The 23,002-nt window shown below is 49.0% G+C and overlaps 2 protein-coding genes across 2 annotated transcripts in view; one reads left to right on the top strand and one right to left on the bottom strand.

Annotated features, from left to right (window-relative positions):
• Positions 1-13,416, bottom strand: part of PLA2G3 (phospholipase A2 group III) — a 41,882-nt gene extending 28,466 nt beyond the window's left edge. The window contains exon 1 of the mRNA XM_063941582.1: positions 13,142-13,416. Coding sequence (XP_063797652.1) covers positions 13,142-13,416 — 275 coding nt within the window. The remainder of the gene's footprint in view (positions 1-13,141) is intronic.
• P2RX2 (purinergic receptor P2X 2) overlaps positions 1-23,002 on the top strand; it is a 290,430-nt gene that overhangs the window by 25,018 nt on the left and 242,410 nt on the right. The window contains exons 2-3 of the mRNA XM_063913402.1: positions 15,451-15,588; positions 15,666-15,752. Coding sequence (XP_063769472.1) covers positions 15,721-15,752 — 32 coding nt within the window. The 5' untranslated portion in view covers positions 15,451-15,588; positions 15,666-15,720. The remainder of the gene's footprint in view (positions 1-15,450; positions 15,589-15,665; positions 15,753-23,002) is intronic.

The following is a 23,002-nucleotide window of genomic DNA, read 5'->3' as shown; positions in this document are numbered from 1 at the left end:
ACCGGGAACTGGAACGAGCGTGGATTGGGCTGCCTGGTAGTTAAGTCGGGGAGAAGGGGGGGCGGGGAGGCTGCGGGGGGAGGGTTACAGGGCATTGGGGTAAAGTAAGTATTTTACATTCCCCATGATTCTAAGCATCGGGATGCCGTGGTCTGTCAGCATGTGTGTGCTTAACTTGTAAGCACAAAAAACAGGAAAAGAAACATGAAAACTGGTATGCCAGTTACGTTTCTGTGTGGTCCATTAATAAAGCCCTACACAGAGCCGGCCCTAGGCATATTTTATTATATATTATAATATGTATATGAAATGTGGGAAGGGGCATCAGCATAGGCTTTCCATGGGATCAATCTTATCAGAGCTGGCCCTATGCAAAGGTAAACTAGGTTAGCAATGCCTAGGGCATTTGGTATGCCTAGGGGCACAAGCAGCTTCTGCTGATTAAAATGATATGCGGCATGCCTATATTCTGTGTGTAGCATTTCATATGCAGATACAGCTACAGTCGCACACAGAATATAGGCATGCCCCATATCATTTTAATCAGCAGAAGCTGCTTGTGCATCCTAGCCACATAGTAATGCAAATAAGATGCATTTTCATCAAGAATAGGCACCCAACGTTAGCAAAGCTGCCAGCTGACTCATGCCAGGCATCTCCTGCTGCATGGGGCATTGAGACAAGATGTATGAGGACACATCTGTATCCAAGCAGAGGCAGAGGTCACAGTGTTAGCGTCCATGTGAATGCTGTGTGCGGGTGGGTTGGTTGTGCAACAGTATTTGACATATCTGCAAGGGGCATTATGTATATAAGTGCATTAATAATGTGCGACATATGTGTAAGGGGTGGTCTTCAGTATGCCGACTGACAGGATCCCGGCGCACAGTATACCGGCGCCGGGATCCCGACAGCCGGCATACCGACACTTATTCTCCCTCGTGGGGGTCCACGACCCCCCTGGAGGGAGAATAAAATAGCGTGGCGCGCCACCGTGCCCGTAGCGTGGCGAGCGCAGCGAGCCCGCAAGGGGCTCATTTGCGCTTGCCACACTATCGGTAAGCCGGCGGTCGGGCTCCCGGCGCCGGTGTGCTGGTCGCCGGGAGCCCGACCGCCGGCATATCGTAGTGAACCCATGTCTAAGGGACATTATGTGTATAAGGGCATTAATAAAGTTTGGCATAATGTGTAAGGTGCACTGTGTTTATAAGGACATTAATAAAGTGTGTCATACAGTATGTGTAATAGGCATTACTGTGTGTTATTATGTGTATAAATGCATTACTAATGTGTGGCATTATGTGTATAAGGTGCTCTACTGTGTGGTGTAACGTATAGAAAGGGCACTACTGTGTGGTCTAATAAGAATAAAGAGCAATATGGTATGGTGTAATGTGAATATGGAGCAATTCAGTGTGATGTAAAGTGAATAAGGGGCATTACTGTGTGGTCTAAAGTGAATAAACAGCAATAGGGTGTGGTGTAATGTGAATAAGGGGCAGTACTGTAAAGAGTAACGTTTATAAGGTAAAGTGGCACTACTCTGTGATGTATCGTGAACTACGCATACTATAGCATGATATAATGTGAATAAAGTTTCACTACTGTTTGGCTTAATTTGAATTGGGGGTCTATTGTGTGGCCATGCCCCTTGCAGCAAAAACACGCCCCTTTTTGGGTTGTGCGCCGAATGTGCGTACTGTTCCCATTTAAAATATAGGGGGTAGGAACATCAAAATAAGGACTGCTATGGGTGAGGGGTGATGGTGCTGGGAAAGGGGTGCAGGCTCAGAGGTGGAACTAGCAGTGGTGGTGCTAGGGGGCACCAGCCAAAATCTTGCCTAGGGCATCATATTGGTTATGGCCGGCTCTGGCCCTACAGATGTGTCCTCATACACCAAGCCAAAATATGCCATGTGGCATGAGACGTCTGGAGCGAGTGAGTGGTGTAGTGTAACAACTTTATAAATTTGCAGAAGAAGCAAAAACCGCTCAAGCTGTACCAGTGGCACCAGGCTGCAACATTAACCACACAGGAATAAGTATGTTCAAAGTCACAGCTGAATCACAATGGTGGGGTTGTGGGGGGGAGAGGGGTAGTTGCTCATCCCCCCCATGTACTATACTTGGCCCCCCCTCTTCTTCTGTGGTGTCTACACTGACTTCTGGGTACTGGAGCCGGCTGCTGCTGCTGCTCAGTACAGTTACAGTAAGGCACAGGATAGCTGCTCAATGAGTCACACAAACACCTCTCCCCCACACACACAATTACTGACATTACACCCTGCTCACACACCCACACTGCTCACTGACATCACACCCTGCGGTGGAAGGGAATGATGAGATGATGGAAGGAGGAGGAGGGATGAGGTGTAGGGGCTTTACCATGGCATAATGTGTATAAGGGGCTCTTTCATGGCATAATGTGTATAAGGTGCTCTACTGTGGTATAACATGTATAAGGGGCTCTACTGTGGCATAACGTGTATAAGGAGCTTTACTGTGTGATGTAACATGTATAGGAAATACTGCTGTGTGGCATAACGTGTATAAGGGGTGCTACTGTGTTGTGTAGTTTTTATAAGGAGTACTACTGTGCAGTGTAATTTGAATAACAGACACTATTGTGTTGTGTAATGTGACTAGTGGACACTACTGTGCAGTGGAATGTGACCAGCGGACACTACTGTCCGGTGTAACATTACTAGCAGACACTATTGTGCGGTGTAATGTGACTAGTAGACGCTACTGTGTGGTGTATTGTGACTAGCAGACACTACTGTGCGGTGTAACATGACTAGCGGACATTACTGTGCGGTGTAATGCGACTAGCAGACGCTACTGTCTATCACTGACCTGGTTTGGGAGTGTTGTGGACTCTGGGTTTCTTCCGATGACCGGGAAGAGGAATCGCAACTGGGCCGTAGCAGAGATGGCCGAATGTAGGTTTTCCTCATGCAGGATTTGGTCGGCAGACAGGAGGCACGTGTGGACGCTGGAGGTCTCCTGAAAGACAAGACTTGAAAAGGCGCTGATGAATCTGTGAAGAGTACCGGACGCTGGAGGCACAAACTGCGCTTGGGAGCACTGGATGCTTGGAGACACTGAGGTGCTTGGAGGCACTGAAGTGCTTGGAGGCGCTGAGGTGCTTGGAGGCGCTGAAGTGCTTGGAGGTGCTGAAGTGCTTGGAGGCATGGAGGTGCTTGGAGGCACGGAGGTGCTTGGGGGCGCTGAAACCGCAGGAATACAAGAGCTCTGGAGATCACCACTTCTTAGACAGAATAGACGATACTCAGGCGCCAGAGCTCTGCCCGGCGTCTGAATTTAAACTTCCCGCCAGTGTCTGATTGGTGGGCCGTGTAGATGACGTCACCCGCACCTTCAGTGGACGCCGAGCGTACCCGCGACGTCCACACTATGACCGCTGGATGGAGCGCCGGGAGCCGGAGACCGCCAGCGAGGACGGCCGCCCGGAGACCCAGCGCGCCCGGAGAGGTAAATACGGCGGCCGCATGACAGTAACCCCTCTAGGAGTGGCCCCTGTACACTTTCCTGGTTTCGTAGGGTGTCTAGAATGGAAAATCCGGATTAATCGAGGAGCTGAGACCTCAGAATCTTTTATCCAACTTCTCTCTTCAGGACCATAACCTTTCCACGCCACCAGATATTGCAGATTCTTAAGATGGTAACGAGAGTCCAGAATAGTTTTGATCTCGAAGTCTGTTCCGGTTTCAGTTTCTACTGAAGTGGGGCTAGAAGACTTTGAATGAAAACGATTAAGGACGAGAGGGCGAAGAAGAGAAACATGGAAGGCATTTGGTATACGTAGGTGAGAAGGTAAACCCAACTTGCAGACTACAGGATTCAGGACTTGTAGCACAGGATAAGGACCGATGAACCTTGGAGCAAACTTCATAGTGGGCACCTTTAACCGAAGATTGCGTGTGGAAAGCCATACCCTATCACTAACCTTGTATTGAGGAGCGGCTCGCCGTTTCTTATCCGCGAAGAACTTGTATCGGACAGAAACCTTTTTAAGACTAGCATGAATCTTACTCCAAATTTGTCTGAAGTGTAGTAGAGTGGAAGTCACAGCTGGTACCTCCTCTGTCGGAAGAATTGGTAATTCCGGAACTCGTGGGTGGAACCCATAGTTGATGAAGAACGGAGACTCGCCAGTGGAAGAATGAAATGAATGGTTATGGGCAAACTCCGCCCAAGGTAACAACTCCACCCAGTTGTCCTGTGAAGGGGAGAGATAAAGGCGGAGGAAAGTCTCCAGATCTTGGTTGACTCGTTCCGTTTGTCCATTCATTTGGGGATGATAGGCAGACGAAAATTTAAGTGTAATTTGTAAGGCTGAGCAGAGGGCTCTCCAAAACTTTGCGGTGAACTGTAACCCTCGATCAGAGACTATTTCTTGAGGTAAACTGTTATGCACACCAGTGCCTGCAGGAATGTACTGGTGTCAGAACTGTTATGCACTCCAGTGCCTGCAGGAATGTACTGGTGTTTGAACTGTTATGCACACCAGTGCCTGCAGGAATGTACTGGTGTCTGAACGGATAGGTATGCAAAACAAATGAACTCACAGACAAACTGGGGAATATGACATTACGTACACAGAAGGTGATAGGGTAACAAAATACACACAAAGTGAACAGAGAAGCCCAGAGGCTAAGGAACTGGGTGTCTCCCTAGTATTAGTAATGCTAAGATGGGAAAAGCAAGATGTTGTGTTTTAATACGTAGAGAACCCGAAATGCTGTTGCTAAGGGCAACAGCAAAACCCTAAAGGGTTACCAACGGGTGTGGCAGTAAACTCCTTGGTCAGAGATGGAATGATAGACACAAGGAGAGTCTCCACAATCCTAATTCTCACTTGCAGTGCACAGGTTCAGCTTACTGCCACTAAACTGACACCTGACACCTAGCACAGTGAGACAGGATTTAGGCAGGCAAGTCTTAGAATACAGCCGCAAACTTGCTAAGTTCACAGAGTAGTAAAAGAACCCCAGCAAGCTAAACGACTGACTCCAGTCTTACTGCTAGGTCTGGATTGGCAGAGTGTAGTACCAAATCCCCAGGCCTATTTGCAGTAAGCAACAACAAATACAAAGCTACACAGTACTGGCTAACTTTCAGGAACTGACTAACCAACAAAGATTCAGCAGCATCTGCTTAACCTGAGAAGAGGCCTTATAAAGCAGGTGCTGTCCACGCCCCACTCAGACCTCACAGACTGTGAGCACAAAAACCAGCACCGGATCCCCTGCCGTGCACAGAGCCTGTAACCACTGCACAGCAAAAGACCCGAACCGGAGTATCAGCTGCGCTCAGGTTACTCCGCTAGCACTTGTCTCCCGGTTGCCATGACGACGTGGCAGCACAGGGCAGGAGACCCTAACAGTACCCCCCCTCTGACGAGGGGTCAAAGAACCCCTACCACCGGGTTTATCGGGGAACTGCGAGAAGAAAGAGCGTATCAGTCTGGGGGCATGAAGATCACAACTGCGCACCCACGACCGCTCCTCCGGGCCATACCCTTTCCAGTGCACCAAAAATGACAGCCGACCCCGAACCATCTTGGAGTCAAGAATCCTTTCAACAACAAACTCCCTCTGGCCACGTATCAGAAGAGGGGAAGGTCTTCCACTGGAAGAAGGATTACTAATCGCCCGTTTTAAAAGGGAACAATGAAATGTTTTATTGATACCCAAAGAACGGGGCAGATCTAACTGAAATGCCACCGGATTGATAACCCTGGTGATCTTATAAGGGCCGATGAACCGGGGGCCTAACTTATGAGATGGCTGTCTCAACTTCAAATTCTTGGTAGACAACCAGACGAAGTCTCCTAATTTGAAGCTGCAGGGTCTTTTCCGCTTATCAAAAACCCTTTTGGTCACTAATGACACAGACACAAGGGCTTTCTTCACTTGCCGCCAAATACCTCTAAGGACCGAAACCACAGAGGAACCACCAGGCGTGGAGTCCAGGGGGTCAAAAGAATTGGCCTTAGGATGATGCCCATACACACAAAGGAAGGGAGAGATCCCTGTAGCAGAGTGAGCCGCGTTGTTATAGGCAAACTCCGCCATGGACAGATGAGCAACCCAGTCAGTCTGACACTTGGAGACATAACACCTGAGGAACTGCTCCAAGGACTGGTTCACCCTTTCAGTCTGCCCATTAGACTGCGGATGGTAGCCTGACGACAAGCTGACAGAAATCTGGAGATCGGAACAAAATGCCCTCCAGAATTTGGCCACAAACTGGGATCCGCGGTCAGAGACCACATCAAGTGGCAACCCGTGGAGACGCACAACATGCAGCATAAATAATTCAGACAGGCGTCTGGCCGATGGCAGCCCAACCAGTGGAACGAAGTGCGCCATCTTCGAAAACCTGTCAACGACAACCCAGATGGCTGTCATCCCCGAGGATTTGGGCAAGTCCACCACAAAATCCATTGAAATGTGGGTCCATGGCTTAGATGGGATAGAGAGTGGATGTAATGGGCCAACAGGAACCCCTCTAGAAGTCTTATTTCGGGCACAGATGTCACATGCCCGAACCCACTGATCCACATCCTTAGCCACCGAGGGCCACCACACCGCCCTAGATAGCAACTCCCGAGTTCTGGCAATACCCGGGTGACCTGCCGACATCTTGGCATGGAATTCCAGAAACACTCGCTGTCTTAACCTAGGAGGCACAAACAAAAGACCTACCGGAAGGTCTGGAGGAGCCTGCTCCTGTGCTCTAAGGACTAATGATAAGAGGTCCTGGGTAATGCCCACTTTAATACATGATGGGGACACAATGGGCAACGGCTCCTCGTGGTCTCCTGGATTGGAGCAAAACTCCGCGAGAGCGCATCAGCCTTGATGTTTTTTGACCCAGGGCGATATGTTATCAAAAAATTAAAGCTAGCAAAAAACAAAGCCCATCGTGCCTGCCTGGCATTGAGACGCTTCGCTGACTCTATATATGCCAGATTCTTATGGTCGGTGAGAATTGAGACCACAAACTTAGCCCCCTCAAGCCAGTGTCTCCACTCCTCGAGTGCATCCTTAATAGCCAACAATTCCCGGTTACCCACGTCATAATTCATCTCGGCAGGCGAAAATTTACGGGAAAAGTAAGCACAGGGATGAAGGCGATTATCAGACACTCCCATCTGAGAAAGCACTGCCCCAATACCCATCTCAGAGGCATCCACCTCCACCACAAAAGGACGCTCTGGATCTGGGTGTCGCAGCACCTTGGCCGATACAAATGCCCTTTTGAGACGGGCAAAAGCCGCTTTAGCCTCACAAGACCAGTGAGCAACATCCGCCCCTTTCTTAGTGAGTGCCACCAAGGGCGCCACTATAGACGAAAATCCAGCGATAAATCGTCTATAAAAATTCGCAAAGCCCAGGAAACGCTGAAGCGCCTTCAAACTAGTGGGCTGCACCCAATCCAGGACTGCCTGTACCTTGGAACCCTCCATTTGGAAACCTTCTGGGGAGATAATATATCCTAGAAATGCGATTTGCTGAACTTCAAATTCGCACTTCTCCAGCTTCGCCCCAAGCCGGTTGTCTCTGAGTTTCTGGAGGACTAAGCGTACATGCTTCCGATGTTTCTCCAGGGAATGGGAGAAGATTAGGATGTCATCTAAGTATACAACTAAGAATCTATCCAAATATTCCCTGAGCACATCATTCATGAAATCCTGGAAGACTGCCGGGGCATTACAGAGCCCAAAAGGCATCACCAAATATTCATAATGCCCTGAGTGGGTGTTAAAGGCAGTCTTCCATTCATCCCCCTCTCTTATTCGGATTAGATTGTACGCACCGCGTAGGTCAATCTTAGAAAAAATTGTGGCAGTACGAAGCTGGTCAAACAAGACCGAAATGAGGGGCAGTGGGTATGAGTTTTTAATCGTGATACGGTTCAATTCCCTGAAGTCGATGCAGGGTCGCAACGAACCGTCCTTTTTACCCACGAAGAAGAACCACGACCCAACTGGAGACTGTGAAGGTCTGATAAATCCCTTAGCCAAGTTCTCCTGAATGTACTCTGCCATAGCCTGAGTCTCAGGACGTGACAGGGAGTACAACCTGCTCTTGGGAAGCTTAGCATTTGGCAACAAATCAATGGCACAGTCATAGGGGCGATGGGGAGGTAGTACCTCTGCAACTTTTTTGGAGAACACGTCCGCAAAATCTGCATAACACCCTGCCAATCCTGGCAAACTTAGCTGCGAGAGCCTGACTGGAAGGCTCAAGCAACTCCTGAAACAATCAGTACCCCAACTAAGAATATCCCCAGAGACCCAGTCAAATTGAGGATTGTGGGCCCTTAACCAGGGTAACCCCAACACCAATGGGGCAAAAGTACAGACAGTCACATAAAAGGACAATTTTTCAGAGAGTGTGGCTCCAATAAACAAAGAAATCTGGCTAGTGCAAGAGGTAATTTTACCTTGGGATAATGGTTCCCCGTTTAACCCACAAATCTCAATTTCCGATGCCAAGGGTACTAAGGGAACAGAGTGTTTCAGGGCGAATTGGCGGTCCATAAAAACCCCGTCGGCCCCACTGTCCACAAAGGCCTCAGTCTTGACAGTTTGACCGAGGATCTTCAAGGTCACCGGAATGATAAAAGTCTTCTTGGGAAATTCTGACTTCTGGCCTGACAGGATATTTCCCATCACCCTCAGGCCCTGAAGTTTTCCGGCTTTTCTGGGCATGATACTACCACATGACCTTTATTCCCACAGTACAAACACAACCCCTGCTGTCTCCTCCGCGTCTTCTCACGCGAGGAGAGGCGGGTAGCCCCAGTCTGCATAGGCTCCTCGGAAAATTCCTCAGAGTCTGAGGTTCCCTTGGGAAAGAAGGAAACCTCAGTCTCCCTTTCAAGCCTACGCTCTCTCAGCCGTCTATCCACCCGGATGGATAACTGCATGAGCTGATCCAAGCTATCAGGCAAGGGATATTGTACCAGTTGGTCCTTTATCTGGTTAGAAAGACCTCTTCGGTACTGGTGTCTCAGGGCTGGGTCATTCCACTGGGTATCATGGGCCAACCTCCGAAACTCCGTACAGTAAACCTCAACTGGCCTTCGCCCTTGCTTAAGGATCGAAATCTGAGCCTCGGCTGAGGCCGTCTTGTCAGGGTCATCATACAACATGCCCAGTGCCGTAAAAAAAGCATCAACACTTTTAAGCGACGGACAGTCAGGCTGCAACCCATATGCCCAGACCTGTGGGTCTCCTTGTAGCAAGGAAATCACTATGCCCACCCGCTGAATCTCCGACCCAGAAGACTGAGGCCTAAGCCGGAAGTATAGCTTGCAGCTCTCCTTGAAACAAAAGAACTGCGAGCGATCTCCAGAAAAACGATGCGGGAGATTTACTTTCGGCTCCTTAACCCCTGAAGGTGCTGCTGCTGCGGGAGCTCCGCCTGCGGCCTGGGAGGTGTGCATTTTAATGGACAAATCATTAAATTGTCGAGTCAGGACCTGCACCTGATCGACCACCTGTTGCAACGTATTTTGAGGGGTATGCTCCATATTCCCACAAAATTTCAACAGGAGTATTTGGCTACTGAATATGTTATGCACACCAGTGCCTGCAGGAATGTACTGGTGTCAGAACTGTTATGCACTCCAGTGCCTGGAGGAATGTACTGGTGTTTGAACTGTTATGCACACCAGTGCCTGCAGGAATGTACTGGTGTCTGAACGGATAGGTATGCAAAACAAATGAACTCACAGACAGACTGGGGAATATGACATTACGTACACAGAAGGTGATAGGGTAACAAAATACACACAAAGTGAACAGAGAAGCCCAGAGGCTAAGGAACTGGGTGTCTCCCTAGTATTAGTAATGCTCAGATGGGAAAAGCAAGATGTTGTGTTTTAATACGTAGAGAACCCGAAATGCTGTTGCTAAGGGCAACAGCAAAACCCTAAAGGGTTACCAACGGGTGTGGCAGTAAACTCCTTGGTCAGAGATGGAATGATAGACACAAGGAGAGTCTCCACAATCCTAATTCTCACTTGCAGTGCACAGGTTCAGCTTACGGCCACTAAACTGACACCTGACACCTAGCACAGTGAGACAGGATTTAGGCAGGCAAGTCTTAGAATACAGCCGCAAACTTGCTAAGTTCACAGAGTAGTAAAAGAACCCCAGCAAGCTAAACGACTGACTCCAGTCTTACTGCTAGGTCTGGATTGGCAGAGTGTAGTACCAAATCCCCAGGCCTATTTGCAGTAAGCAACAACAAATACAAAGCTACACAGTACTGGCTAACTTTCAGGAACTGACTAACCAACAAAGATTCAGCAGCATCTGCTTAACCTGAGAAGAGGCCTTATAAAGCAGGTGCTGTCCACGCCCCACTCAGACCTCACAGACTGTGAGCACAAAAACCAGCACCGGATCCCCTGCCGTGCACAGAGCCTGTAACCACTGCACAGCAAAAGACCCGAACCGGAGTATCAGCTGCGCTCAGGTTACTCCGCTAGCACTTGTCTCCCGGTTGCCATGACGACGTGGCAGCACAGGGCAGGAGACCCTAACATAAACCATGCAACCGAAAATGTTCCCGGACGAACAATAGAGCCAATTTGGGAGCTGTCGGCAGACCTGTGACCTGTCAATGGAACGAAGTGCGCCATCTTTGAAAAACGGTCGACAATCATCCAGATGGTATTGTAACCCTTGGAACAGGGCAACTCGGTAATGAAGTCCATGGAAATATGAGTCCAGGGTTTCATAGGAATGGACAGAGGACGAAGCAACCCGGCAGGAGGCAGACGAGGAGATTTATGCTGCGTACACTGTGGACAAGAATTAACGTAATCCTGTACATCCTTCCTCATGGTGTTCCACCAGTAAGATCTTTGCAGAAACTTGAGCATCTTCTGGATGCCGGGATGACCGGAGAACTATGCAGTATTTTCGGCCGGAATTTAGTTGGTACAGACATTCTCCCAGGGGGAGGACCCGGAGTAGTGGAAGCAGTGGAAACAGACATTGGATTCAGAATTAAACTCCGTTCAAAAGAATCCTCTTCATCTGTGGGAGTTTGTGAGCGAGAGAGCACGTCAGCTTTAGTGTTGAAAGTTCCGGCCCGGTACTTGATAACAAAAGAAAATCGAGTGAAGAAAAGCGCCCATCTAGCTTGACGAGGATTCAGACATTGTGCGGTTTTAATGTATAACAAATTTTTGTGATCGGTGTAAATAGTAATCACATGTTTGGCCCCTTCTAAAAGATACCTCCACTCCTCCAAAGCGGATTTTATTGCCAAGAGTTCTTGATCACCAATAGTATAATTCTATTCGGCCGGAGAGAACTTACGAGAGTGGAAGCCACACAGATGCAATTTCTTATCCGAGGAGTACTGGGAGAGAACGGCTCTGACTCCAACCGAGGACGCATCAACCTCCAGGAAAAAAGGTTCTTCGAAATTTAGTTGTTGAAGTACCGGGGCTGACATAAAAGCTGATTTCAAGAAGGTGAAAGCCTCCATGGCTTCGGGCGACCACAAACCCGGGTTGGAGCCCTTTCTGGTCAATGCGGTAATGGGTGCAACTATAGTGGAGAAACCCCTAATGAATTTCCTGTAATAATTCGCAAAGCCCAGGAATCTTTGTATTGCTTCCAAAGAGATGGGCTGAGTCCAGTCACGAATGAGAAGAGTTTCTCCGGGTCCATGCGAAGCTCCGTCCCCGAGATGATATAACCGAGGAACGGAATTGATGTTACTTCGAAGGTACATTTGGAGATCTTAGCATAGAGATGATTCTTTCGTAAACGGTGGAGCACCTCTTTGACCTGTGTCCTGTGTTCAGCAAGATCTTTGGAAAAAAATCAGTATGTCGTCTAAATATACCACAACACTTCGATATAACATGTCTCGGAAGATTTCGTTGACGAATCCCTGGAAGACGGCAGGGGCATTACTAAGGCCGAACGGCATCACCAGATATTCATAATGCCCATCCCTGGTATTAAAGGCGGTCTTCCATTCATCCCCTTCTCGGATCCGTATAAGATTATAGGCTCCCCTCAAATCGAGCTTGGAGAAAACGTGGGCGCCACGAACCCTATCAAATAACTCTGTGATTAGTGGCAAGGGGTATTTATTCTTGATGGTGATATCGTTTAGACCGCGGTAATCGATACATGGTCTCAACCCCGCGTCCTTCTTCTTCACGAAAAAGAAGCCCGCTCCAGCCAGGGAGATAGAGGGGCGAATGAATCCCTTGAGAAGATTGGACTTAATATAGTCCGACATAGCTTGAGTCTCAGGAAGTGACAGAGGATATGTGCGGCCACGGGGCGGCATCTTCCCTGGGATAAGGTCAATGGGGCAGTCCCAAGACCTATGGGGTGGTAACTGGTCAGCCGCCTGTTCTGAAAACACATCCTTGAACCCTTGATACGCCTCCGGAATAAGCTCTTCATCCGACTTAGAAGAGACACGGAGCGGACAGACAGGAGTGAGACAGTTAGCGTGACAAAAAGAACTCCAAGACAGAATTTGAGAAGACTTCCAATCAATGTGGGGATTATGAATTTTGAGCCAAGGCATTCCGAGGACCAGGTCGTGATGCATTTCCGGAATCACCAAGAATTCCAGACATTCTTGATGTAGAGCTCCGACCTGCAGCTTAACTGGCTCTGTGCACCACGTTATGAGACCCTTGGATATTCTAGTTCCATTGATAGCCGTCAAAGAAATAGGCCGCTCGATAGGCCATACCTTTAAATCCATGATTTGGACACAGAAACAAGAAACGAAGTTCCCCGCAGCTCTGGAATCCAACAGGGCCTCACAAGACTTGGAGACTGACTTGGTGATTAAAGACACAGGAAGCAAACAATCCAAAGTCGGAGAAGATTTGGTCGTGACCCCCAACTTGACTCCTCCGGAACAAGCTAGGCCTGCCCGTTTCCCGGACGGGATTTGCAGAATTTGATGAAGTGATCTGCGGCCCCGCAGTACAGACAGAGTTTGCCCTCACGACGACGCTGTCGTTCTTCCGGAGACAATCGGGACCGGTTAATCTGCATGGTTCGTCCGGACTTGGTACCACCGTTTGCCTAGAGGAAGGAAGCCGGAACCTGGAATGATCCGATCGACTACGTCCACCTCCACGTTCCTGCATCCGGAGATCCACCTTGACGCAGAGAGAGGTCAGTTCCTCCAACGAATCCGGGAGTTCCCTAGTGACCAACTCATCCTTCAGGCGATCAGAGAGACTGTTCCAGAAAGCAGCTCTCAGGGCGTCATTATTCCAGTGAAGTTCAGAAGCAATGGTCTGAAAATGGACCACATACTGGCCCACAGATCGGGAGCCCTGACGGATGCGTAGCAAGTCAGAAGAGGCCATGGTCATCCTGCCGGGCTCGTCGAAAATTCTTCGAAAAGACGTGATGAATTCAGTGTAATTGGAAACCAATGAATCAGATCGTTCCCATAGTGGAGACACCCAATCCAATGCAGATCCTTCAAGCAAAGAAATAATATATGCCACCTTGGACCAGTCTGTGGGAAAATTATGTGCGAGTAGCTCAAAATGAACTTCGCATTGATTTAAGAAACCTCGACAATTTTTGGGATTCCCATTATAACGGGAAGGAGTAGGAAGTTGAAGGCGCGGACTGATACCAGCCGATGGTTGAACATTGCTGGGAGCGGCAACTGGTGCGGCTACGGGAACTGGGGCCGGAATTACAGAAGCTAAGGATGCTTGAATCTGGTCCAAAAGACCGGACAATTCCTGGAGGTACTGCATCACCTGGCCCTGTGCTGCTTCCTGACTTTGCACGCGGGAAGCCAAATTCTGGATGGCACTTAAGTCCGTGTTCCGATCCCCCGGGTCCATGTGGCCTGAGTATACTATCACTGACCTGGTTTGGGAGTGTTGTGGACTTTGGGTTTCTTCCGGTGACCGGGAAGAGGAACCGCAACTGGGCCGCAGCAGAGATGGCCGAATGTAGGTTTTCCTCATGCAGGATTTGGTCGGCAGACAGGAGGCACGTGTGGACGCTGGAGGTCTCCTGAAAGACAAGACTTGAAAAGGCGCTGATGAATCGGTGAAGAGTACCGGACGCTGGAGGCACAAACTGCGCTTGGGAGCACTGGATGCTTGGATACACTGAGGTGCTTGGAGGCACTGAAGTGCTTGAAGGCACTGAGGTGCTTGGAGGCGCTGAAGTGCTTGGAGGCGCTGAAGTGTTTGGAGGTGCTGAAGTGCTTGGAGGCACTGAGGTGCTTGGAGGCGCTGAGGTGCTTGGAGGCACTGAAGTGCTTGGAGGCACTGAGGTGCTTGGAGGCGCTGAAGTGCTTAGAGGCACGGAGGTGCTTGGAGGCACGGAGGTGCTTGGAGACACGGAGGTGCTTGGAGGCACGGAGGTGCTTGGGGGCGCTGAAAATGCAGGAATACAAGAGCTCTGGAGATCACCACTTCTTAGACAGAATAGACGATACTCAGGCTCCGGAGCTCTGCCCGGCGTCTGAATTTAAACTTCCCGCCAGTGTCTGATTTGTGGGCCGTGTAGATGACATCACCCGCACCTTCAGTGGACGCCGAGCGTACCCGCGACGTCCACACTATGGTGTATTGTGACTGCGGTGTATTGTGACTAGCAGACACTACTGTGTGGTCTAACATGACTAGCGGACATTACTGTGCAGTGTAACGTGACTAGCGGACATTACTGTGCAGTGTAATGTGACTAGCGGACACTACTGTGTGATGTAATGTTACTAGTGGACACTAATGTGCAGTGTAATGTGACTAGTGGACACTAATGTGTGGTGTAACGTGACTAGCGGACATTACTGTGCGGTGTAACGTGACTAGCGGACATTACTGTGCGGTGTAATGTGACTAGCGGACAATACTGTGTGGTGTAATATGACTAGAGGACACTAATATGTGGTGTAATGTGACTAGCGGACACTAATGTGTGGTGTAACGTGACTAGCGGACATTACTGTGCGGTGTAATATGACTAGCGGACAATACTGTGTGGTGTAATATGACTAGAGGACACTAATATGTGGTGTAATGTGACTAACGGATACTACTGTGTGGTGGTGTAATGTGACTAGCAGACATTACTGTGCGGTGTAATGTGACTAGCGGATACTACTGTGCGGTGTAATGTGACTAGCGGACAATACTGTGCGGTGTAATGTGACTAGCAGATACTACTGTGCGGTGTAATGTGACTAGCAGATACTACTGTGCGGTGTAATGTGACTAGCGGATACTACTGTGCGGTGTAATGTGACTAGCGGATACTACTGTGCGGTGGTGTAAAGGTGGCACCAGTTCTCTTTCTGGCACAGGGCACCAAAAGGTCTAGTTACGGCTCTGAACATCATATTTTAGTGAAACGTTTGCCTGTTTGTGCCTCCTCAGTTTTCTGCCTCTCTTGTTGCCCCACTGGTACACATTTGGGTACGGGACGAGTGGCTGCATCCTGTAGATGCCTGTGTCACCTACCAGTGGTCTCCCATATTCATGAAGAGCTCCTGGGACTGGATTGGACTTTATAAGGTGAGACACGTTGGGAAATTTCTGAGCTCATCAGATCCCTTCCATAAGTTTTACACCTTGTTCTGTGTCAACTTCAGGTCGGATTTCGGCATCATAAAGATTATGTGTCTTATGTGTGGGTGAAAGCTGAAGATGATACAGATGGAGGACGACACAAGCACCAGGTACTTACCCTCATGTGTCAATATAGGGGTGTGCGATCAGCAGTAGCGGATCTTGCCACGGGCAAGCAGGACTTTTGCCCGGGGCGCCGCCTCCATGGCAAGATCCGCCACTGCTGTGCCCTCCGCTGCCCGCTGTGTCCCCTGTGAAGGGAACTAGACACTACGCATCTAGTTTCCCTTCGTGGAGAGGACCTTTGCTGAGCGGTGCGCGATGACGTCATCGCGCACCGCTCAGCATTTAAGCGGCGCTACTACTGTAAAGGGGGCGTAACTGACCACGCCCCCTGTATTAAGCCACGCCCCATTTCCTGCCCGGGGCGCAGAGAGGGCTCGAACCGGCCCTGGCGATCAGATATAAGCTGATTACAGTACAGTCTTCATGGTGTGACATCCAGTAGCTGCACCTATATCTGTAATTTCAGGTGATGTTCAGTGAAGAATCGCTTCCCAAGGGCACTGGAGAATATCTCCTAGCTTATTACAGCAACAATATGGGCACCTTAATTGGTGTTACTGAGCCCTTCCAAGTGAGTTTTATCTGATATACAATCATAAAGGTCTATTCACTTAGCCTTGGATGGAGATGAAGTGCACAGTGATAAAGTGCCAGTCAATCAGCTCCTAACTGCCATGTCACAGGCTGTGTTTGAAAAGTGACAGTTACAAGCTGATTGATTGGGACTTTATCTCCGTGCACTTTATATCCATCCAGAGCTTAGTAAATAGACCCCCTAGTTTGCTAAACTTCTAGATCCTCATATACAGTTGTATAAATTTGTCCAGCGAATATATGGAGAAAGCAAGGTAGTCATAGTTCTGACTTCTTTCAAGATTTGTCAGCCATTGTTCCACTTCTTTCCTGCAGCAGTCCAAATGGAAATGACGTGTAATCTGAACAGACGGGCAAGACTTTATATAATATAGCTGATATAATATAGTCGCATCGCTAATGAATTAAGTAGAGCTGAAGGGCTCAATATGCAAATAGCCAATCAGATGCTGCTAAATACTGTTGCTGGTGGTTGTCATCATGATCGCACTACAACAGCCCCACAAAAGATATGCCTCCTAAAACGTTTATATGTGGATGTGTACACATCTGATAATGTTGCACGTACAGTATGTGAATATGCCCTTACTGTACTTGGCATATGCTTGCCTACCTCTGTCCCATTCCACCACTACATGTGTAAAGTTGCATACACACTTGCAGAGAAAATGAGTGACGTCGCCCATTTTCACCCTTCCTGAGCAGCGTCGCTCATTTCCTCGGGAAGTGTGTATGCCGCCGCTGACCAGCGATGCGCGGCCCCGCCGGGTGTTAACAACCCTCGCTGTCGGCCATGCTGGCAGCTCAATCTGGACTGTCATACAAGAGCTGCCTGCACGGCCCGGCCACTGCATGACGTCATTGAGCGATATGAATGTCATATCGCTCAGTGCATATGCCCGCCTGGCCCGGGAGGGGGAAACACTAAGCGACTTCGCTCATAGAGCACATATCCTAGTATGTACCCACCTTAAGGGGTTGCTAGTCTACAATATACAAAGAATCTACATACAAATGTATTGTAGATATGCATGTGGGAATATAGGTTTTATGCAAACAAATTTCCTTTCCCCCATATTTGTACTGGACCATCTGCAGGGTGTTGTGGCGACATGAGGTATCAGATTATAGCATGGGTGTGCATGCATAGGTGATAGATTAAACATTACCATATGATCATGTTGAGTGTTGCGCTGCTGACACCCTACTCCTGTGTAAAATGGGGATATCTGCCTGCCGCACTTTGTAAAATGGGGACACCTGCCTGCCGTGCTGTGTAAAATGGGGACACCTGCCTGCCGCGCTGTGTAATATGGGGACACTTGCCTGCTGTAATGTGTAAAAAGGGGACTTTTTTATTTAAATTTTTTCCCCCCTGTGGTGGGTGTGATATCAGACGAGGCCACGCCCACTTTAATGAGACCACGCCCATTTTAATCAGGCCCCACACCCTTGTCGAGAGCACGTGCGCCTTCGGCGCGCGCATGCTTTTTCTTTTTATGGCTATATGGGGGGGGGGGGGGGGCACGCATTTTTTTTTAGAGCAATTGGGGGGGCGCATTTTGAAATCTCGCACTGGGAGCCAAATTGTCTAGAAACGGCCCTGACTAAAACATCTAACAAATTAGAGACAAAATGGGGAGATGTTGCCAATAGCAACCAATTGGATCTTAGCTATAGTTTTCTAGACTGTACTATATACTGTAAATGATAGCTATAATCTGATTGGTTGCTATGGGGAATTCTACTTTTTCTTTTTTTATTAATTAACTATACCCCAACATTATATGAGGTCCCGCTCTGTTCCAAGAAAAAAACAAGCACTAGGCATGTGTGTACAGAAACAACTAGTACATGGAGCCTATAGTTTGTGTGTCTTTCAAAAATGTTTCTCATCTTTTTTCACCTATCTTACAATTTCTTAATGTCCTTAAACTCAAACTATAGCAATTATTCTGTGTCCAACTATTTCTCTCTATGGGGGTAATTCTGAGTTGATCGCAGCAGGGATTTTGTTAGCAGTTGGGCAAAACCATGGCCCTCATTCCGAGTTGTTCGCTCGCTAGCTGCTTTTAGCAGCATTGCACACGTTAAGCCGCCGCCCTCTGGGAGTGAATCTTAGCTTTGCAGAATTGCGAACGAAAGATTTGCATAATTGCGAATAGAAATTTCTTAGCAGTTTCTGAGTAGCTCGGGACTTACTCTGCCACTGCAATCAGTTCAGTCAGTTTCGTTCCTGGTTTGACGTCACAAACACACCCAGCGTTCACCCAGACACTCCCCCGTTTCTCCAGCCACTCCCGCGTTTTTCCCAGAAACGGCAGCGTTTTTTCGCACACACCCATAAAACGGCCAGTTTCCGCCCAGAAACACCCACTTCCTGTCAATCACACTCCGATCACCAGAACAATGAAAAATCCTTGTTATGCCGTGAGTAAAATACCTAACTTTTGTGTAAAATAACTAAGTGCATGCGCTCTGCGAACCTTGCGCATGCGCAGTAAGCGACTAATCGCAATATAGCGAAACTCGGCAACGAGCGAACAACTCGGAATGAGGGCCCATGTGCACTGCAGGGGGGACAGATATAACATGTGCAGAGAGAGTTAGATTTGGGTGTGGTGAGTTCAATCTGCAATCTAAATTGCAGTGTAAAAATAAAGCAGCCAGTATTTACCCTGCACAGAAACAAAATAACCCACCCAAATCTAACTCTCTCTGCAAATGTTATATCTGCCCCCCCTGCAGTGCACATGGTTTTGCCCAACTGCTAACAAATTTCCTGCTGCGATCAACTTGGAATTACCCCCTATGTCTTTCCCTGCACCAGATCTCTCTGCCAGGTTCTGAAGCAGGCTCTTCGTCTGACAGCTCAGATTTCAGTTCAGAGGAAGATAACAGCACGCAAGTACTGCTCCGAGCCAAATCTCACAGCCCTAGCCCCAGCCGACGGAGCAGAAGCCCAGCCCTTGCACGTTTACACAACCTTAGTCTTCCCAGCTCATCCCGTCAGAAGAGTCACAGAAATCACCACTAGGTGTCATTCTAGACTCATTAAAATTGACATTTAATATAACCCACCTCTAAAAAATATAACTGTTGATTAATCTTAACACCATTTGTTCTATTGCTATAATATTACTATAATATTGTTTGTCTCAGGCTGATAATTTGGCTGTTTATTCAGGTGTTTAAAAGAGAAACCACTATTAAGCAGCAGGCAAGAGAACTATCCTTGACTTTCAATGAACGAAGCGTAAAGGGGGGTACGCACAATAGCGATGCGCGGCCCCGCGCATCACTATCACCGGTACTAGATTGGCCTGCAGCAGGCACAATCTAGCACATCGCTCATTTCACAGCTGGGTGAAATGAGCGGCCCACCCATTGATGTATCTATAATGGGTGCAGTGTGTGCGAGGCACACAGGCCCCGGAGTCCAGGGGGGCCCACCCCGCACACACTGCACCCATTTGCTTAATACTTACCTCTCTGAAGTCCCCCGTTGAAGCCATCCCTTTTTCGGCAGCGCAATAGAGTTTGAACACTAGGGGGAACAAACTCTATTGCTCCTGCTGAAAACCCCAGAGAGATGGCATGGCAGCCATTTTTCCGGAGTTTTGCGCATGCGCAGTAGCAAAATCTTCGGGAAAATGGCCGCTGCGCCGTGTTCCTGGAGGTTTGCGCATGCGCAATAGAGTCTGGTCTCAGACTCTATTGCTGCTGCGGAGAAGGATGGCACCACCGGGGGACCCAGGAGAGGTAAGTATTAAATGCTGCGCCTCGGTCAGAGAGGAGGGGGCCCCTGAAGCAGAAGGCTGCACACGGGCCTCCTCCTCTCTTAAAACGCCCCTGGCCCACCCGTCGTTGTGTCCCCCCCAGGGGCATCTCTAGAGAGGAGGGGACCCGTGTGCAGACTCCATGTGTGGGCCTCTCTTCTCCCGTAACCGTCACGCCGCTGCTAGCGCTCTCAGCGCACTAGACTCTGGCACAGTGCCAGAGTCTACAGCGCATGTGCAGGACTACGAAAAATGGCCACCGCACCATTTTTTCGGAGTCCTGCGCATGCGCTGTAGACTCTGGCACTGTGCCATAGTCTCTAGTGGTCAGTGCACTAGCAGCGGCGCAACAGCTACGAGAGAGGAGGGGGCCCAAACACAGTCAGCGATGGACTCCGGAAAGGTAAGTATTGAAGAAATGGGTGCAGTGTGTGCGGTGTGGGCCCCCCCGGGACTCGGGCCCGTGTGCACCACACCCATTATAGAAACGCCAATGGTGTCCCCATCCTCGCTCAGCACACATCGCGCTGTGTGATGAGCGGGGGAGAGATGTGTGCTAAGTGGTCTGTGCTAGATCGCTCAGCACACATCTCTCTAGTGTATACTGGACTTGAGGAGGAAATGTTGGGATGAAATGAGAAAAGCTATGCAAGGTGATATGTGATTCCACTGCTTTTTTTCAGCAGAAACTCAGTTCCTGAACCTCGCATTAAATATGACATATTCACTTCAGTCACTAGATTCCTGAACCTGTCCTGGGTCAAAAATGTGTTTTCCATAATATAAGTTTTATTTTTAAGTCCATTTTGAGTGTCTTCTTTTCTAGAAACAATCTATCATCTATCTGTCGGTTTGTCTAACTATCTATGTAAACACTATGTAACACACACATACTGATCAGGAGACATATGTTGTCTTACGTCCTAGAGGATGCTGGGGTCCATATTAGTACCATGGGGTATAGACGGGTCCACCAGGAGCCATTCGCATATTAAGAGTTCAACAGTGTGGGCTGGCCCCTCCCTCTATGCCCCTCCTACCAGACTCAGTTTAGAAAATGTGCCGGAGGAGGCGGTCACAGCTAGGGGAGCTCTACAGAGCATTTCTAGTTAAGTTTATTTTAGAGTTTATTTTTTTTACAGGAGGCTGCAGCGAGGGACTGAGGTGGAGAGCAGTGTCCGCCCTGTGGGGTCTGAGCCACTGTCTCTGCTGACTGGACATTGAGCTCCAGAGGGGATAGATCGCGCCCCGCCACAGGGGAACGCTCACCCCAGCAGCATGCCGCCACCCCCTTGCAGAGCTGAAGTGTGGCGAGTGAGTCACCGTCCCCCCTAACAAGCGGGGGGTCAGTGTGAAGATGGCGGCTTCAGGGTAGAAGCGCAGTATTAACTGCGCTCCTGGATGGCTCAGCGGTACATAGGTGTGGCGCTGTGAGGGGCGCCTTGACCCAGCGCCTGACCCTACACTGACCAATCCAGCATGTCGGGGGCTACGGATCTCAGCCAGCACACAAAAACTTCAGGCCAGTATAATCTTGAAGAGCGGGAGGACAGCGCCATTAAGGGGGCAGAGCTTCTCCTCAGAGCGGACCCAGCAGCGTTTCAGCGCTATTTTCCTGCCTGCAGTCGGATGCAAGTGGAAGATCAGTCCCTCCAGTGCAACTCCAGCTATCTGTACGGTACCAGGGGGTTGTAGAAGGGAGGGGAGGCTGTGTAAAGACTGTGTCACCTATTAAGGGACACAGTCAGCGCTGGTTTAGGGTCTCTCTATACCTGTAATAGCGCTGTGTGTGGGTTGGCTCCAATCTCTGTGTATCTCTGCCATTCTTGGGGGGGAAACTCTGTCTGCCCAGTACCCTGTGTGTGTGTGGGGTGAGAGGTGTGTATTAGCAAACATGTCCAGAGACTCTGTTTCATATGCTGCAGAGGATTTATCTTCTCAGGAAGATCCCATCCCATGTAATCAGGATTGCACTGTTGTAGCGCAGATCCCAGCTAGAGAACCGGAGTAGTTAGCCTGTCTTAGGGGGACTATTTCACAGATTTCTGAAAGGGTTGCAAGAACTGAGCATGCAACTCAGGTATTGCAATCCTCTATGGCTGTATAGTTTGATACTTTTCCCTCAGGGTCCCCTGCGGTACATTCTCACAAACGTGCACTTGGCAAAATTATGCAGGATGACACGGACACCGATTCTGACACTGCAGACGGTGACGGGGATGTGTCGAGGTGGACGGCATCACTTGCTAAAGGGGTGCAGTTGATGATTGAGGCCGTACGGGATGTGTTGCACATTTCTGACACAACTCCTGAGCAGGTTGAGGAGGAAAAAAGAGGATGAGTCTGTATTGTTGACGCACTGGAGGAAGATTTTGTTTAACATAAAATGTAACCTTTATTAGATATAATAAGATTTTAAACCTACCGGTAAATCTTTTTCTCCTAGTCGTAGAGGATGCTGGGGACTCCGTAAGGACCATGGGGTATAGACGGGCTCCGCAGGCGACATGGGCACTCTAAAGACTTTAGATGGGTGTGCACTGGCTCCTCCCTCTATGCCCCTCCTCCAGACCTCAGTTAAAGAACTGTGCCCAGAGGAGACGGACAGTACGAGGAAAGGATTTTTGTTAATCTAAGGGCAAGATACATACCAGCCCACACCATCCACACCGTACAACATGGAATATACTAACCAGTTAACAGTATGAAACAAAACAGCATCAGCCAGAGACTGATCAAACTGTAACATAACCCTTATGTAAGCAATAACTATATACAAGCCTTCCAGAATTTAGTCCGCACTGGGACGGGCGCCCAGCATCCTCTACGGACTAGGAGAAAAAGATTTACCGGTAGGTTTAAAATCTTATTTTCCCTTACTTCCTAGAGGATGCTGGGGACTCCGTAAGGACCATGGGGAT

The sequence above is a fragment of the Pseudophryne corroboree genome, chromosome 1 (genome assembly GCF_028390025.1).
Source record: "Pseudophryne corroboree isolate aPseCor3 chromosome 1, aPseCor3.hap2, whole genome shotgun sequence".
Lineage (NCBI taxonomy): Eukaryota > Metazoa > Chordata > Amphibia > Anura > Myobatrachidae > Pseudophryne > Pseudophryne corroboree.
Note: the sequence above shows the minus strand (reverse complement) of the source record. Positions and strands in the feature narration are given on the sequence as shown.